The sequence below is a fragment of the Solanum dulcamara genome, chromosome 4 (genome assembly GCF_947179165.1).
Source record: "Solanum dulcamara chromosome 4, daSolDulc1.2, whole genome shotgun sequence".
Taxonomy (NCBI): Eukaryota; Viridiplantae; Streptophyta; class Magnoliopsida; order Solanales; family Solanaceae; genus Solanum; species Solanum dulcamara.
Genome location: NC_077240.1, coordinates 5,998,011 through 6,015,802, shown reverse-complemented (window position 1 = coordinate 6,015,802; position 17,792 = coordinate 5,998,011). Strand labels below are relative to the sequence as shown.

Below are 17,792 nucleotides of genomic sequence, written 5' to 3'. Positions count from 1 at the left end.
ATTGGATTATTGGGTAAACCAATAACCTATTAAGACGATAGTAATGTACTACTTTACCCTTCATACATTTTAAATATTAGTAATAATTTAACATAACTAGACACTATATCAGTACGCTACAGTCTTCACAGTACTTCTACTTCATATTAGGCCGCTTTAGTTTTTATTCAAAACCTAAAGATGATTAAACTAAGAACTAAGAATTGTTCAAGATTGTCTTGTTGGAGTGCTTGGTTTTAGTTTTAGTTTTATTTTATAATTGTACCTTTTGTAAATTCGTAAACGTCTGAAATTTGATTAACATCGAAAATTTCATATTAAGTTTTGATTGTAACATGTAATTGTTGCCTTCGTACTAAATCTGCTCTTATTGATACAATTTTTCATTATCTTTCTTGTTTCAGTATATCAAAGCATTTTCAGGCTTAGAACTTATTTGCTTGTTTCATTGTATTGCGCCAAATTGTTAGGGAAGTGAGAAGTCATATGTTTATTTTATGAGCATTTTTTATTGGATAAATCGAAAACCAAACTGTTAACTACCAAAAATTGATAAACCGAAAACTGATAAAAAATATCTTATTAATTTATTATTGGTTTAGCATATTTAAAAATCAAAAATCGATAAACCTAACCCATAAATACATAAAATCGAACCGAATCGACCAATTCACAACCCTACATTCAATAATTAAGTTTGACCAATGGGCCAAAAAAGGCCCTAAAATTAATATCAAAAGTCATCTTAAACATTGATACAACTTTTATGTAAAGTACTTAGTTTTTAAAAAAAATGACCCACTTTTTTTTTTTGTATATTAAAAACAATGACCTTTTTCTTTTTTTGACAATATTTTAATTTTAATTTTTCACGTGACATATAATTTAAGGCCACAAAATTAAAAGACATTTTAATACATTTGACATAATCTCAATAAGATTGAAAAGTCTTTTTTATTTTTTAGACTAAAATTATTTTTTATTATAGGCTTTGTTTGGCGGTTGTGCAGTATAAAAATCCCTAATATCTATCAACTAACTACAACTCAATTTCAAGTTAATTGAAGAATGTTACATGAAACTTATGTATCCATTCAGGTCCATTTGATTCCAATATTTCTGCAAAACAACACAATTACCAAAAATATACAACCTCCTCTTAAATCAACTTCAAGGGATTCACTTATTACACATATTTTTTAAAAAGGAAATTAAAGTGAAAAAAAATTAAATGAAAGTAGTCATGAGTTTTATACTTTAGGTTAAACAGAATAAAATTAATTAACTTTTCAAATTGAATGATGAATCAATTGGAATACGAGTGGTATTAGGCAATCTTGTTCCATGAACAAATGTGGTGAAAAGATGCAAAGCCCTAGATGGTTGTGCATATGGCACCATATGAGCTGCTCCTCTTACTGTTGCAAATGTGAGTTTTTCTCCATATTCAACTTGCCATCCTCCTACTTCTCCTTTGTGAAACCATGCCCCATATGGTACGGTGGTCTTCAACTTTAGATCCCGAGCTAATTCACGCACCAATGTTCTTGACCCTATAAGTGGTACAACTGAGTCTTGATCTCCACTGTACGTCGTAATTAATAATATTTACAGTAAGATAATTGCCAATAAATAAAAAGTGAATTCAAGTTATTAATTTCCTTAGCATTAATTATAATTAATAACTTGTGTACGTACGTACCTAAATATCCAAAGAGGTACATCATGTTGAATAATGTTTTTGAGGGATGGAAGCATATCAATATCACCATCTGATTGAGAGTAATTCAGCACACTGTCTCGTAAAAAAACAAAACAAATTAAATTAATAAATAGAATAGTACGTGTCATTATTTAATTTTCTTATAAGTTAATCAAAACAATTTTTGATTAATTACATACTCACTGCACATGCTCCATTCATAAGGCAAATTAGTACGATTAGCATGAAGAGCCTTTTGAACCTCAGGAAGGTTGAAATAGAAGTATCTTTCTGATGTCATGCAAACATCTACTCCCACACTCAACTTAGTTACCTAGTACATCTCCAACAAATAATATAACATTACGATTAATTTCACGTACAATTACTGAACTTTATTATATATAGTTTTAAGAAATTTGATTGCTTACTTGTTTGTGTAAACGCAGCTCTTGTTGAACAATAGATGGATAACAAACATCCAAAATAACGTCGTAGACATTAACGTAGTCAGAAATTACTTTGTATGCTTCATCAATAGCTTGATTGCACGTGATTGACACATTATGAGGAACTGGGAATTCATAATCATCAAAATCACAATTCTCTTTGATTATCAAATATAACTCATCTGATATCATTCCATGTGACCAATAATAATCGTACACTGCTGCAACATCTCTGTCTACTCTCAAAAGTGGATTTCCAATCTGAAGAAAAAAAGAATTTAGGAGGGATGATTTTAATTTTAATATATAGAATGAAGAATAAAAGTATATAGTATATATATTTGAGTAATATTCTTACAGCTACTCCCGTTAGGTTAAACTTAAAATCCTTGGACTGCTTGTTGTAGTCTAGTATGGCATTTGCCAACTGTGGTATATAATGTCCTATCATCACAATGAATATGGACATTAGTTAGCAAGTCGAAATTTAAATACAATATTATTAATGTTTCTTAATTATGACTCAAAGATGTAACACCCCAATTTTTTTCCATTAAGATTCGAACCATTCTTCATGTACGTATAAGATCGAACTCGAAGGATTCAATTTGTATATATGATCTATGATTGATTCATAAGTATTTAAATTATTATATGTGATTTGGGGTCATAAGGAATCCCAAAAAAAAATCAAGCCAAGTCCAAAGAATTCCTTTCGGCTAAGTTTCCGAATGAGTTAGTATAAGGGTCAACTTCAAACGACCATATCTCCTAAAATATAACGAACTGGGTGTCCCATTACCTATCAAATTAAAGGTCTTTGAGTCTTCTTTCCAACTCCACCAAGATTGTATTTTTCCGAGTTCGGAGTCAAAAGTTATGCTTGATCGAACAGAAAAGACCTGCAGCGAATTTTGGCCGATTTTCTAGATTTTGTAGGGATATTTTGGTAAAATTACCTAATATCTATATACATAACTGGACGCGTTTTGGATCATAATTTCAGTCTTTTTCCTCTCCAAATAACCCAAATCTTTATCTCCTTCTCTCTCAAATTATCTCCAATAAAATCCTCTCAAACTCAAGGATTCAAGTTTCCCTTTGAAGACCTAACATCAAGGTTTCTTCAAAATCTACACTAAGGTATGTAAGGCTACTAAAAACATGGATTAAATTCACCATGTGCCCTACATCTTATTTGAGATTGAATTTTCATAAGAATTGGGTTTTCTTGATAGATTTATGTCCTAATGAGTTCATACATCTATTAACTTGTTTTTGTTATGTTGATATTGATAAGTTGAGAAATTGATAAATGTTTCATGTTTGATATGAGTTGATTGATATGAGTTGTTATACATATTTTGTTATATCTAAGAGTTGATTGATATGAGTTGTTATACATATTTTGTTATGTCTAAGAGTTGATTGATATGAGTTGTTATACATATTTTGTTATGTCTAAGAGTTGATTGATATGAGTTGTTATACATATTTTGGTATGTCTAAGAGTTGATTGATATGAGTTGTTAAACATATTTTGTTATATTAACAATAGATAATTAACTTGCAGTAACTTGAAATCCGTTGGTACGTTACAGTTTAATTCAACTACCAAATGATGGAACATAGAAAGAATACTAAAATGTTGGTTAGGATGTTTTCATTAGTTTAACACCTTCACAGATCCAAATTGCTAGAAATAAGATGGGAACAATATTTGATTAACCTTTTAGTTAGCATGAATCCAATTTCTATGAGTTGATGCCTCAATGGAATTCCATTAGCATCATAAAATTAAATTATATTTAAGAAAAAGTTATATTCCTATTAGTATATTCATATAATACTTCCACTTTGATATATTCTAATAATATAGAAAAAACTAACTTTATCATTTATTTCCTAATTTTACGTGAAGTGTTTGGTTTGGTTTGGGACAACTTGGATAGTTATTAAATAATAATGTTTGGCAAAAGAACACTATGGAAAGACATTCTTTCTAGTCAAAGGTGATGACAGAAAGTAAAGTAAGCAATATTCTTGAGATTGCCTTTAAAATATATATATATATATATATATATATATATATATATATATATATATATATATATATATATATATAAGATTGGGGTTGATTGGATAATATGATTGGTCAAGAGGCTTGATTTGGGATAGAATTGATGAATTGACAGAGGTCCAAACGAGACTGGTCGATATGATTAGATTGAATTGATTGGATAGAGTTTTATGAGCATTGAGTCTTGGGAGGAGTATCGAGCACCGAATTGGGTAAGAGTAAGTAATAACTCGAATCCAATAACTACGTCGCCAAACGTAGGAAGGAATTGGACCGTTAAAGTCGGATGTTTTCCAAATTACTGTCCTGATATAATAGGACTTGATTGGTTATGAATTTATGATTTATTGATTCGTTCGTACCCTGGCAAGGTATGAACGGACGTGGCAACAACGTCGGCTTGTTGTACTATCACTGGCTCATAAGTGATGGTTGTCGGATAAGAGAAACTCCCATATAGGTCTTGATACTACTCTGAGTCGGATTGGAATGGATTTGGCTGGATTGTATGTTATTGGTCCTGTCTAAATTATATTTTGTTTAGACTCAGAACATCTTGATTGAGTTGTACCTTCTTCTGAGTTGAGATTCTGAGTTGATTTGATCCCACCTTGATGTATGTTTCATTCGGTTTACATACTCGTACATTCCACGTACTGACGCCATTTGGCCTGCATCGTTTCATGATGCAGAGACAGGTACTAGAAATCATCAACAGGCGTATCGTTGAAGATCTATTCACTTCCAGCTAGTTGGTGAGTCCTCCTTGTTTTTGGAGGATACCACAGTTATCTTTTCAGCTTTGAGTTAGTTTTCCTTTATTTTGATTTGTGGTAGCCATGAATTTGTCATTGGCACCTCTTATATTGTTGATAGAGGCTTCATAGACTAGAGTGTGGATGATGTTGAATTGTTTCGTTGTGACTAGTTTTATTTTTTCTAGTTGTTGAATGGAGATGTGGTTGGCCTTTGGCTTTTTTTTATGAATAGTATTCTTATGATTTGAGTCTTCCGCTAATAGAGTGTAACTGAATGAAAGTGTGATTGGACCAAGTGGTTCGCTTGAAGGCCAGAAATGATTTTCGAGTGCCGACCACGTCTAGGGTACCCTCCCGGGGCGTGACAAAAGATTTCTCTCGAAATACTTGTCATGTTTCGTTTATACAAAAATATTATAAGTTGTAATTCTTTTTCTATTAAATTTTAAAATATTGATCAAACTTTATATAGTTTGAATATCGAGAAGTTAAAAGTGAAGAAGGGGGAGGGGAGTATATAATAGTAGATAAATACATTAGAATTGTTGAATGGATGAAAGATTAGAGTGACCATCAGCAAGCCCATTTATAATGATTAATCCCGCATTAATAATAGGGAAAACTACACAAAATGGACCATTTAAACAAACTATTTACTATTCCATACCTTTTCTTTAAATAATTTTTTATATACCCCTTTGGCCAAACTAATTACCCTTACACCCCCTCTAATTATTTTTAAATTCGCGCGCTGACGTCATGCTAACGTCAGCGTCCACCCTACATGATACCGATAGAGTATCATATACCAATGAAATATCACAGAGGATTAAGCTCAGTCTTTTCTTAAATGATACCGATATGGTATCAACATACCGACGGAGTATCACAAAGAATATATTTACTAATTAGTTTAATAAATAAGATTGTGATTTTAATAATTTTCTCTTAATTATTTTTTTTTTTAAAAAAAGAGCTCAATCCTATACGCTACCGATAAGGTATCAATATATTGATGTTATGATATCATTGAGGATTTTAAAAGTGTTTCATTAAGGATTTTCAATATCATTATAATATACTAATATACTGTGGTAGTATCATTCATGTAATATCAAATGACTTGGAAAAACTTTTATGATACCATCACAATATATATATATGATACCATGCTATTATATATGATATTATGTGATGACATTATTGATATTCACATACTGCGATGGTATCGTGCATGATTTGAGGAGTGTTACTGATTATATGAAATAATCCTTAGTGATACCATGTCAGTATATGATGGTTTCATGAAAATGTAGCTGAAGGATTGAAGTAGACATCAATGATACCATGAAAATATATAGATATACTGTGGTATCATTAAGAACTGAAGCAGCCTCAATGATACCATGTCAGTATATTGATATTGCGACAGTATCTTACTCGCGAATCTCATGCTTTGGGGGGTATGAATTGTAAAGGGGTATTTATTTTTAATTATTTTGCTTTTATGGGGCATGGACTTAGTTTTTCCTTAATAATAAAGTACTCCTCAGTTCACTTTTACTTATTGTATTTTATTTCATTAGAGTTCATTTGATTAATTTTTGAATTTATATAGTAGAGTTTTTTTAAAATTAATATTATCGGGACCATAAAATATTATTATTTTATAGAGTTATTATTTAATTGATAAATTAATATTTATTAATTTAAAGAGTGTTTTCAAGATTCAATGAAGGTTAATTTTATTTAGATCAAAAGCATTGTATCTTACTAATTTATGTATTAATTCAATAAATATGATACATAAATTAATAAGATACAATGATTTTGATGTAATCAAAATTAACCTTCATTGAATCTCAAAAATATTCTTTAAATTAATAAATATTAATTTTGATTAATAATATATCTACAAAATAATAATATTTTATGGCCTCGATAATATTAATTTAGAGAGGTTCTACTGTAAATTGAATTAGATTAATCTAATATTTAAAATTTAGATATTCAAAAACTATAAGAATTATACTATATATATGTTATAATTCTTCTCATATAAATATAATAGAAAAACACATTTTAAAATATTAATCAAAGTTTATAGAGTTTGACTTTGCATGAAATGTAACATGTAATAATAAACGGAGGGAGTATATGATAATTTCACATAGGGTATATGTCGTACCTGCATAACTTTCACCTGTAAGGAACAAGGGCTTAGATTTTAATTCTGAAAACTTTTCGTACCACTTAAGCATGAAGGTGAGCATATCCTTGGCTGCAAAAGTAAAATAAAATGAGAATATTAATTTTTCCTTTAATTTCTTTTTCATAAATTAACGAAATTAATTAAATACCAGTAGAATCATCTCCGCAAGTATAATCACTCGATGTGTTTGAGTAAGACCATCCAACCCCAGCAGGAGATTCAATAAATAGCAGATTTGATGCTATCAATTAAAACAAATAAATGTTAATGCAGAATTAATGGTAAGAATTAAATCATGATCCTTTTTTTTTTTGTATTTATGTGGAAAATTTAATGTAATATATTAATATTATGATACCTTTATTCCAAGATTTAGTATTTTTTCTGAGACCATGGCCATCACCTCTAGGAAAAAAAGGTCCTAGTTCTGTAAAGGCACCCCCTCCAATTGATGAACATCCTGGACCTGGTAAATTTAAAAATAAAAAGATAGAGTAGTAGTAATAATTTAATTTTTAGAGTAGCTTGTATTAATTAAATGAGTACTTTACATTAAAAGGTTTTAATTCAAATGTTGAGTAATGATGTTGCACATTGCTTCATTGTATCATGAGAATCATCACCAATACTAGTGAAATTAAATTGAAAATCCTTTACATAAAAGTGAAATCATTAAGAATAGACATCTATCTGGAATAGAGAAAAAAAAATATCAAACAACTCCCCACTTTGACTACAGCAACAATACATATATTCTCAAGTCTGGAGAGGATGTTGACCGCTAATCTTACCCTTAATTTTAATTATTTTCGATAAATGTTCGGCTCAGTTTTCAGAACATATTCCAAAGAAATATACCAGTTAAAAAGTTAAATGAAATATGAAGAAAGAAAGAAAGTACTAATTTGTAGAAATAATCAAGACACCAAAGTAAAAGAAAGAGAAACATAGTTACAAAAAATATGAAGAGAGACAAAAAAAAAATTAAAAAAGATAAATACTTTGACTATATTATAGAATAATAATATTAGCCAAATGACTTTCAAAATGGTATAATAATTGTCTAGTTGTCCCTAACCTCATCAGATGACCTACATGCGGCGAGTACTAGGCAATATCTTTTTAGGTAAAAAAAAAATTTTAAAAAAATATGACTTAATAAGGTTGAATATATACTTTTTCTTATTTTTGGTTTATTTCTTTTATACATATTTAAAAGAATACTTTCTTTAAAAACAATCAGACGTTTTGAAGAAATAAATCATTAAACAGATTGGTCCCAAAACCTGCAAATATCACCAACCAACCAAGTTAATTAATAATAAGGTATCGACTAGTATAGTCCAGAGTATATATATCATCACTATATACATATAGATAAGGTGGTGATTAATGGAGAAGTTGAATGCTCTTACATATTATTTCCCCACATAGTTATTAAATCATTCAGTGTGCCATTAAAAAAAATGGGGCAAAAAGAGAAACTGTTCCTTCAATGTTAAGAAATAATATAAAAAGATATTATACATGCAGATCAGAGTAGACCAAAATCATCATTAAAACATTTAGATTTCTTTTCCAAATAAAGAAGAAGAAATCAATTGCAAAATATCAACAAAAAAAACCTCAATTAAGACATAATATCTTGTGATATAGTATATGTAACACATAGAAATGAACATTTTTTTTAGCACAGAATCCACAATTCAAATGACTTTGAATTATCGATACCATTAATTTTTATTTTATTTTTATGATAAAGGAACCCACCATTGCTATTCTTAAGTGCCCCTGCATTAATATAATAGACCGCAAATCATACAGAAGAGAGATAAATCGCAATAGATAAGCTCCCTGCAATGAGCTTGATTAAGAAAACATGACGGGATTGCAAAAGTCAACATTTTTTTGCATATCAGGAAAATTATCCGGCTTCAAATTTTTTACAAAAGTAATCAACTTAATTGGGTCCTTTCAATTGACATAAATCTCAATTAATTCTTAGGCAATAACAATATCTCCAATAAAATTCCATAAATGGTGTCTGTTTTTGAAGGTCGACTATCGAGTCAAGTATCGAAAACTCCAAAGTGGAAGAAGAAATTAAAGAAGAAAAACAAACCTCCATTTAACCAAAGAGTAAGAGGTAGTTTGTGAGCATCTTTTTCAGCTTCAACAAAGTAATAAAACAAACTTCTTCCAGCCTTTTTATCAACATCCACATATCCAGCATATTGTCTAAATCCAACTTTTGGTTGCCCAGGTAAATTTTCCACCAGATCTTCTATTGGATATCCATTCCCAATATTCAAAATAATAATAAACACAAATATTCCTATAAGAAAAGAATGTTGCATATCTCCCATAGTGTTATAAGAAAGTTGAAGGGGAAATTGAGGGAAAGAGGAGGAAAATATAAAGGAGTCAGTCCCCTTTTGACTATTATATTATATATTGAGAGGAAAATTAATAAGCCATGCATGCACATAAAGAATGGCTTTTTGAACAACTAATTAAAGTAAAGATAAAGCAATATAACTAAAAAATAAAAAATATTTATAACTTTGAAATTCTATTGATCGATGATAGAAGGCACGTGAATTCGGGGATTGCTTTTGCTTTCAAACATTTATTTAAATTCATATATAGCTGTAATTTTTTTTTCCTTTTGAAATGATTTTCCTTTAAAAATAAAATATTTTATCCAGATTTGGAACCAGAATTGTGTTTTACGTCTTTCTTTTTATTCATTCTTTTCTGAAAAGAAATATACATACTGAAAAGATATGTTTTGTGTTTAAATAGAAAAAGAATTACGTAAAAGATTTTAAGTTTCCAGATTCTCTTTGGTCAAATCAGTTTTTCCTTAAATTGGATCTTTTCTAACTTTTTGGTAACTCAGGTATATATACTCTTCTCGAGCCAACTAATTTGTGCAATTAATTTTTAAGTATTATATATAATCAAACATAGGTATTACAAACATTTCACTATAATAACTGAAAATAACAAAAGGTAAATGTAAAATATAATGTAGTTAGTGAAATTCAAATCCTGAATATAGGAGTGCATTGGGAAGACCTTATACCACTAAGTTGTGTTTTAGTTCTTGTTCAGGGAGTTCAAACTTAATATATGTACGCAAATACAGAAAATCTATCCTATATATACATTGTAACTTTTTACTGAGAGGGTTCGGGTGAGCCCCCTCTCACCTCCCTAGATCCGCCCCTGATAAGAGTCATATATATACTCAAATATTGTAATAAAACATTAAAATATTTATGATAATCGTCATCAATATTATACACATATTAAATTTCATTTAATAAAAGATCTTAATTTTCATTATTTAAATCCTAATTATAAACTTTTTTTAATTTTTTAATCATTGTATCCATAAAGTAAACCACCTGTTTTGACTCAACAAATTACAGCCTGAATGGACATCAAATTTCAAAATGCAAGTAATTCATTTTCCTTAACTAATATGTGGTCCAAGCTTGACCATGGTTGGTAATTACTTAATAGTATTTGTACACCATAACTTAGCATTTGCTTCGAAGTAGCAACGGCAGAGGGAACTGTCAAGTGTGATTTGCTCCTTAGATTCTTCTGTATTACTCTCGAAAATGAAAAATTTTAAGTGTGATTTGCTCCGTTATTGAGTTTGTTGAAGTTCTATAATTGAAGTGCAGTTTTTATAAACAGTTTAATCCGTTCTATCAAGGGAATAATTAATTAATCCAAAACTTTACATTAATAATTTCTGTATTCATCTTAATTTTTTGTTTTTGAGAGACCAAGGTCTTTGTGATTTTTTACTCTAATTTATTACTTGTTTGAAACATATAAGAACTTGGTCATTTTATTAAATTTGGTTATAGATATCGAAGATAACAATGACTACGTACACAAATGCAAGTTTTATCACGAGAAAGAGACTTTTATTTTCAGTTTTTTATTATTGTATTTTTAATTTTCTAAAAAATAATTTGTCTTTTTTTTTTCTCTTTCTAAGATATGTTTCAGTATTGAGCATTTTTCTTTTCTTAATTGGTCTACTAAGCCAATCCGAATCAATCAGACGGATGATTTCGAATAATAAATGATAAGCAAATAATATGAAAAGAGTTTAAAATTAGATCCGTTTTAATTTTCTGGTGACAAACAAACAAGTATTTGAATTTCCTCGTGTGTTTAATCACACAACTTAATAACTACGTAATGGTGTTTAAAGGTCCGCTTAGACAAAACATAAATTTATTGATTAAAAAGGCCTCTTTAACATAGGAATTCAAAAAATAAGACACTTTTATTTACATTATCAGCAACCTATCGTTTCGCTCGAATAACTTTGTGCTATGTACATGTATCAATGAAGCACTTTTTAAAAAATTGAAGATTTGAAACTAAAATTAAATTCAATAATACAAATATCATAAACAAACTCTCATTTCAAATCAATCTTTAAATTGAGGTTCCAAATCATATGATTAAAGCCTACTAAATGCTTCCTAAAAGAGGATAGGAAGTAAAAGTTAATTAGTTGGACCTTTTTGCCTCATATTTTTTAGGGTTAATTACATTAAACATTTGGGTAATACTACTATTAATTTTGTCTCAAAATGAAACTTGAGTAATGCTACTACTTCCTCCATTCACTTTTATTTGTTCAGTATTTTAAAACTAAATTTTTATTTTTATATATTACTTTTAACATATTAAAAAAAAGACAAATATTTTTTTTATGTTTTATCCTTGATATTTATTACTTATTTTTTTAAATAAATTTTTAAGATATAGTAATAAATATTAATTAATAGAAATAATAAAATAAAATAATCATATCAATTTTTGTTAGTTTTAAATTTTAAAGGTAAAAGTGATCGGAGGAAGCATAGTATTACTTTGTCTCAAAATGACAATGCAAGGGACAACTAGGGACCGGCCATTACAAAGGTTATTTAAAGTAGGGTTGCGTACAGAAAAATAAATGTTTTAAGTAAAATAAAATTAGGGTTAAGAACAGAGTGACCGACCCGATTCTTCAAGATTGGGTTTCGTTTCTTCTTTTGAGTAAACCGCTACCAAAACTTTTCTCCAGTCTCTGCGTATCGTCGCCGCACTCTCACCTTTCTCTTCAATCTTCTACGGTACTATTAATTTTACTCAGCATTAAACTGCAATTTTTGTTTCTTAATATCTATTTTCTTTCACTGTCTCTCTCAAAGATCTAGTTTATTTTGGGGGAGTCTGAAGTTTTAATGGTTAATTAGGGCAATTGGTGATTTGGGTTTTCATTAAAATTGTGAAATTGTCATGCCCGTGTTCTTTTCTTGAAGCAATTTTCTCTACTGTTTGTGTTTCAATTTCTACTTTATCGGCCGATAAAAGATAATGGTTTTTTTATTAATCACTGGATGCCATTTTTCAAGATGAATAAAGAATACACTTCTTGATTAGTGATGAACACAACTTAAAAATATTTTTGTGCTGTACACAACTTAATGGGGGGTGAGAGTATGCTAAATAATTAATACTGATGGGATTTTTTAAACTGAGTTAGAGGTGATAGATTGGGACTGTGGACTTGTTGCATATGATTATTCTGTACAAATTTAGAAACATTTATCCATGTTCCGTGCATAGGAAAGATGGTCATTTGATTTTTGGTGTCTGCCATATGGTAGGTTTTACAAAATGATTTTGTTGGTTGATGAGCTTTCTGTGCAAAACTTATGTTCTCATGTATTTTTATTCCTTTATGTATTATCTCATGGTAACTTTGCAAGTTCTCATTATATTGTTATGAATTTACAATCAGAACACCGAAGCTAATTGTTCAAACCCAACAACTTTGTAACAAAATGCAGTATATTATTATTCCAGAGACTGCGTAGAGGAGTATGATGCAGTCATAATCCTTTTTGATAAAACCTAAAAATAGTAACTTGCAGTTTCTGTTGTTCAAGATTTGTCCCATGGAATTGTATTTTCATCCTTTGTTGTTGATGATTATCTAGAGCTCTTTACTTGTTTATCTAAGCCTATTTTTGTCTGGGATGGAGAAAATTGATCTAATACTGTAATCCACATGAGCAGGCCCGATTATCATAACTGAGTTAATCTTTCTGTACACCTGTTGTAGCTCTTGGCTTGACTTTGCTCCCCTGTCTATTTCCTCTCCAATCTCTCGTCTTATGTCTTTTCTTTCAGTAGAAGCAATCTATTTCAGAAATGTCGGAGGACGATGAATATCGCTGTTTTATCGGTAACTTGTCATGGTCAACTTCTGATCGAGGATTAAAAGATGCATTTGAGAAGTTTGGCCATCTTGTTGATGCAAAGGTGAGGATGGTTGATTTTTAGGTTGTTTTCCAATTGGTTAATTTGTCAGAGCATGGTTTTTCTTTTGCTTCTCCTTTCTTTTTCTTCTTTGTTGTTTTTTGTGTATTTCTGCTGGGATAATCATTTGTGTCAGGCTGCTGGTTTCCCTTGTCATCAAAAATAATAATAATCATTTGTGTCAAGATTTTGTTTTTCAGAATTTCGCCTCTTCGATTAGACTAGAATAGACCATTCTTACTTGTGAACTCCTTCCCTTTCAAGAGGGATGAGGTTTTTGACCATTTTCATGCTATTTCCCTACTACATGCCTGTTAATGTACCTATTTTGACTTCTTTGGGTGAACAATTCAATCTTCTGAGTAATTTCTTACTATTGCTAAGAGGAATTATGCAAAAGTTGAATTTTTATCATTTGTTTGTTGCTTTTTTCGTTGAGCAACTCTAGTTGAGTGCGTGTTTTGCATGAAGAAGTAAAGTCGCTGAGCCTGAATTTGGGACTTGTCCAAATCAGTGCCAAAAATTCTCTACATACTTCTCATTGGTAAATAAGATCTCTTAACTTACCAAAAATAAAAAATATTAGTCTTGCGCTTTGAATGCTATAAACATGCCTTTGTACTGATGTCATTGTACTCCTCAGTTCTGACCTCACTCCCAACTTCTAATGAGTAAAGTGAAGGTAAGTCAGTGTCTTTTTCCCATGGTTGCACACATACATCGTCAAGGGATTGTGGAAAAGGTTTTCTTCTGCTTGCTAGCCAATTAAAAGTTCTGTAATTCTGGAACTTCCATGGAGCATTCTTTCAAGCCAGAAATAAAACCTTAAAATTCATAAGAAAGAAATAGTTACTTTGGGAAAATGTAGCTTAGGTACTATATATCAGACAAGTATTAAATTTTAGTGTAGATGCTAGAACAAATGAGAATGTGAGTTCTTGTCAAACTTTTGTGATTCAATAGATGGTTTCTGGTGTTGTGAACTATGAAGTCTTCGATGAGAGTTAAAATAGTAGTTGTCTACCTCTGTTTCTCTCCTTTTCTTATTTCAATTTCCACTCTCTTCTCCTTTATCTGGATGTTAAATTTCAATGTTCCAATGCCTCTATCCTTTTTGGTAAAGGTTGTACTTGACAAGTTCTCTGGACGATCTCGTGGATTTGGTTTTGTTACATTTGATGAGAAGAGAGCAATGGAAGATGCCATTGAAGCAATGAATGGAATGGACTTAGATGGCCGTGCTATTACTGTTGATAAAGCCCAGCCTCAGCAAGGTTCAGGTAGAGATTTTGACAGTGATCGACCTCGTGACCGTGACCGAGATCGGGGTCGTGACCGCGATCGCGGTAGCCGTGATTATGGTGGTGGTCGGGGATCTGGTGGTGGAGATTGCTATAATTGTGGTAAGCCAGGACACTTTGCCAGAGAATGCCCTAGTGAAGGGAATAGAGGTGGTCGGTATGGTGGTGGAGGTGGACCTGACAGGAACGGAGATCGATATGGAAGCCGCAACAGCAGAGATGGTGGTGGTCGTGAAGGAGGTGATCGTTATAACCGTGATCGTTCTGGGCCATATGATCGTCGCAGTTCTGGAGGCTATCGAAGCTGATACTTTAAATTGTGGTAGGTTTTTATATTTTTTGAGTTTCAGATCTGATGTTCACGGTATCTATTACTTTGGAGCTGATTAAATTTTGATTTTTTCTGGTGCAGCTGAAGAGTTAAAAGTCCTACTAGCTGGATGCAAATGTTTTGGTGTATGTCTACTTGGTGCCTTGTTTCCCTGGCCTGTCAGTGGAATCATTTGAGCTCATGAAACCTGGCTGTTATAAACTACTGTTCTATGTCCGTAAATGTTTGATAACATGGTTTGATTGGGATCTTATGCTTTGCTTACTTTGCAAATTTGAATATGGCCTCACACTTTCGAATGCCATTTGAAAACTGTTGCTTGGTGCTGGATTCATAATGATTTCTTGCATGGAAATTGCACCTCTGAAACTTTGCCTTGTGATTGATGGGTCTGATGAATTACCTGAATTTAGTAACTGGTGATCAAATACCTGGGCCAGCAGGTATTCATATCTAATTGGAATGTGTAGTACATCCTCTTCTTTTCTTCCTTACCCTGTGGGCCGCTGGGATAAAGGGATGGTGATGGGAGTGTTGATGAATTGGTGGAGCCGGAGAAGGAGCTGGAGCTTCTGGGGCATTTGATGGTGATGGAGAAGGTGGTACTGAAAAATATGCAAAACCACCATTTCTTGGGCTGAACCTCCTCAGTCCTAGCAAAGTTCTGAACTTCTCCACAATCAAGATTTGCTTTCCATCCGAGATCTTCTTAATTGGACTTCCTTTGTTCCCTTCCCCATGTCTGTCCTAATAATGTTGCACTTTAAATCCATGAATACTATTCAAGTACTTTGCAGCATTCAATGAGACATCACTAACCAAAATGTGTGTACATACAGCAGAAAGATACAAGAATGAAGATGATGATGACCTATTTTCTTGAATCCAAAATCATGAAAGAAATCATCCATCTTTATGTAATATAAATTTGACCCGACATCCATTTTTTTAACTCTGATTAAAAATGTAGTGCACCAAAGTTATTTATTTTTTTTGAAGATGCAAGCAGCAGAGAACTCCTTATTGCTACTCCAAGGAACCCCTGAGTGTGGCAACTGTAGGGGTACTGGACCTTCTTTACTTTCTATGTTATTGTCCTTGTCACCTCTTTCTCTCCTCTCCCTCCAATAATTCTCCCTGCTGAATACTGTTAATAGTAGTACATCACTTCTCTTTAGTATACTTATGTTCTTACTTACCTTTTTTGAGTCTATCTTGTTCATTCCATGTTGGTGGTGCTCCCACCAGTTCAAGCCTCACTTAGGTTCCTGCCATCTTGGACCAGATGGCTGTTGCAATTTTGAATCAGATGTTGGAATCACTTGGTTTATTTTCTTGTTAAACTTAATATTCCAAGCAGAGCAGTTCTATTTTTGTGTCTGTTTCTTGTTTGTTTTTGTGTTTTTAAGCTATTGAAATATACGTGCAATTTGTGTAATTCTAAAGCGCGAGTCTGAAAATGATAGCTTGGTGAAACAGTTTTTATCGTTTTCCCTGATAAAATATAAAATATTTTATGCGTAAAAATAGTTCTAAGATAGTTTCGAGGTGTTATTCTTGCACAAAGAAGAGCGGTCTTGGCATTTTATATTTTGCCTATCCCCGTTCTCTAGTTATCATATTCGAATGGCAATAAGAAAAAGGTCTTGAACAAAGAGAGTGTTGGCCAATAGGATCTGAAAATAAAAAGCACAGGAGCTGACAAAATTGGGGTTGTATATATGAATGCTAGTTCAATCTAAGGTATATTTATGACGTACTGAGTTAGAATAGCTTCTGTCTTCCATATGACTGAACCAACCAAACTGAAACTTCTGTTTGCCATATGATGAAACTGACCAAACCAAAAAAGAGAGAAGATAATTTGATGGAAGAAATGTAATTTGGTATGTACGAAAACCTTGTCCCTCTCCTTTTAATTTGCTATTCAGATTGATTATAAATTTACTCAACTACGCAACATAAGATGATTCTGAACTAGGTAAAGGGGCAGGAATAAAAATTTCCTAACACATCCCCACGCCAGTAGAGCCTATCGGTTTGGTCAGCCAAAAGGTAATGGCCATAGCCATCCATCCACCAATTAAAACTCTTGCACAAGATTTCACCATAGGACTGCTGCCCAAAAAAGCACCAATTCATCCAAATGCTAATAATGCCCAAGATCACTGCAACCACAATCACAACTAGCCTCAGCTTATCGTTAGATAAGAATCCAGCAGCAAGAATTGGTATTATGCCCCCCAATGAGAATGCAACAGCTGAGGCTATGGCTGCCAGAAATGGACTTGCTAGTCCTTCATCTTCTTCTTTCTCTACATGAGAGTACACAGACAAAAACTCTTCTATGGCCATGCTACAAGCACCTACAAACAACCATGCAAAGCCGGTAAGGATCATGGCGTTGACATCCTTTTGAACAGCGCCAACACCCATCATCAAACACGCAGTTGAAACCAATCCATCATTGGCTCCTAACACAGCAGCTCGAAGCCATTGTGCCTTTTGGGGGTAGTCAAAATCCTCTTCAGGGGCTTGGTTCTGGTTGTCCTGTTCTTTAGGGATGGTAATTTGGATATGGTTTTGAGCAGCCATGAAGAATTCTAAGGAA

General features: G+C 31.8%; 3 protein-coding genes across 4 annotated transcripts; 1 reads left to right on the top strand and 2 right to left on the bottom strand.

Moving 5' to 3' along the window:
* Positions 1-1,005: 1,005 nt before the first annotated feature.
* On the bottom strand, positions 1,006-9,708 carry LOC129884580 (serine carboxypeptidase-like 42). The gene is made up of 9 exons (XM_055958868.1): positions 9,324-9,708; positions 7,560-7,667; positions 7,350-7,442; positions 7,178-7,270; positions 2,510-2,595; positions 2,134-2,412; positions 1,903-2,036; positions 1,703-1,795; positions 1,006-1,585 (listed from the first exon to the last, which is right to left on the bottom strand). The coding sequence occupies exons 1-9, from the start codon at positions 9,565-9,567 to the stop codon at positions 1,282-1,284; spliced, it is 1,434 nt and encodes a 477-aa protein (XP_055814843.1). The 5' UTR covers positions 9,568-9,708; the 3' UTR covers positions 1,006-1,281.
* A 2,442-nt stretch (positions 9,709-12,150) lies between these two features.
* LOC129885762 (glycine-rich RNA-binding protein RZ1A-like) lies at positions 12,151-15,493 on the top strand. 2 transcript variants are annotated; one of them, XM_055960167.1, is made up of 4 exons: positions 12,151-12,357; positions 13,424-13,552; positions 14,673-15,172; positions 15,263-15,493. In XM_055960167.1, exons 2-3 carry the CDS (start codon positions 13,442-13,444, stop codon positions 15,156-15,158), a joined length of 597 nt encoding a protein of 198 aa, XP_055816142.1. In that variant the 5' UTR covers positions 12,151-12,357; positions 13,424-13,441; the 3' UTR covers positions 15,159-15,172; positions 15,263-15,493. The 2 variants fall into 2 exon arrangements, with proteins under 2 accessions (XP_055816142.1, XP_055816141.1); XM_055960166.1 differs by having other exon boundaries at positions 12,209-12,357; positions 13,421-13,552.
* A 1,694-nt stretch (positions 15,494-17,187) lies between these two features.
* LOC129888006 (vacuolar iron transporter homolog 4-like) lies at positions 17,188-17,776 on the bottom strand. Its single transcript, XM_055963263.1, is given in 2 exon segments — positions 17,188-17,346; positions 17,348-17,776. Coding segments are annotated over 2 exon segments (588 nt in total).
* Positions 17,777-17,792: the final 16 nt, after the last annotated feature.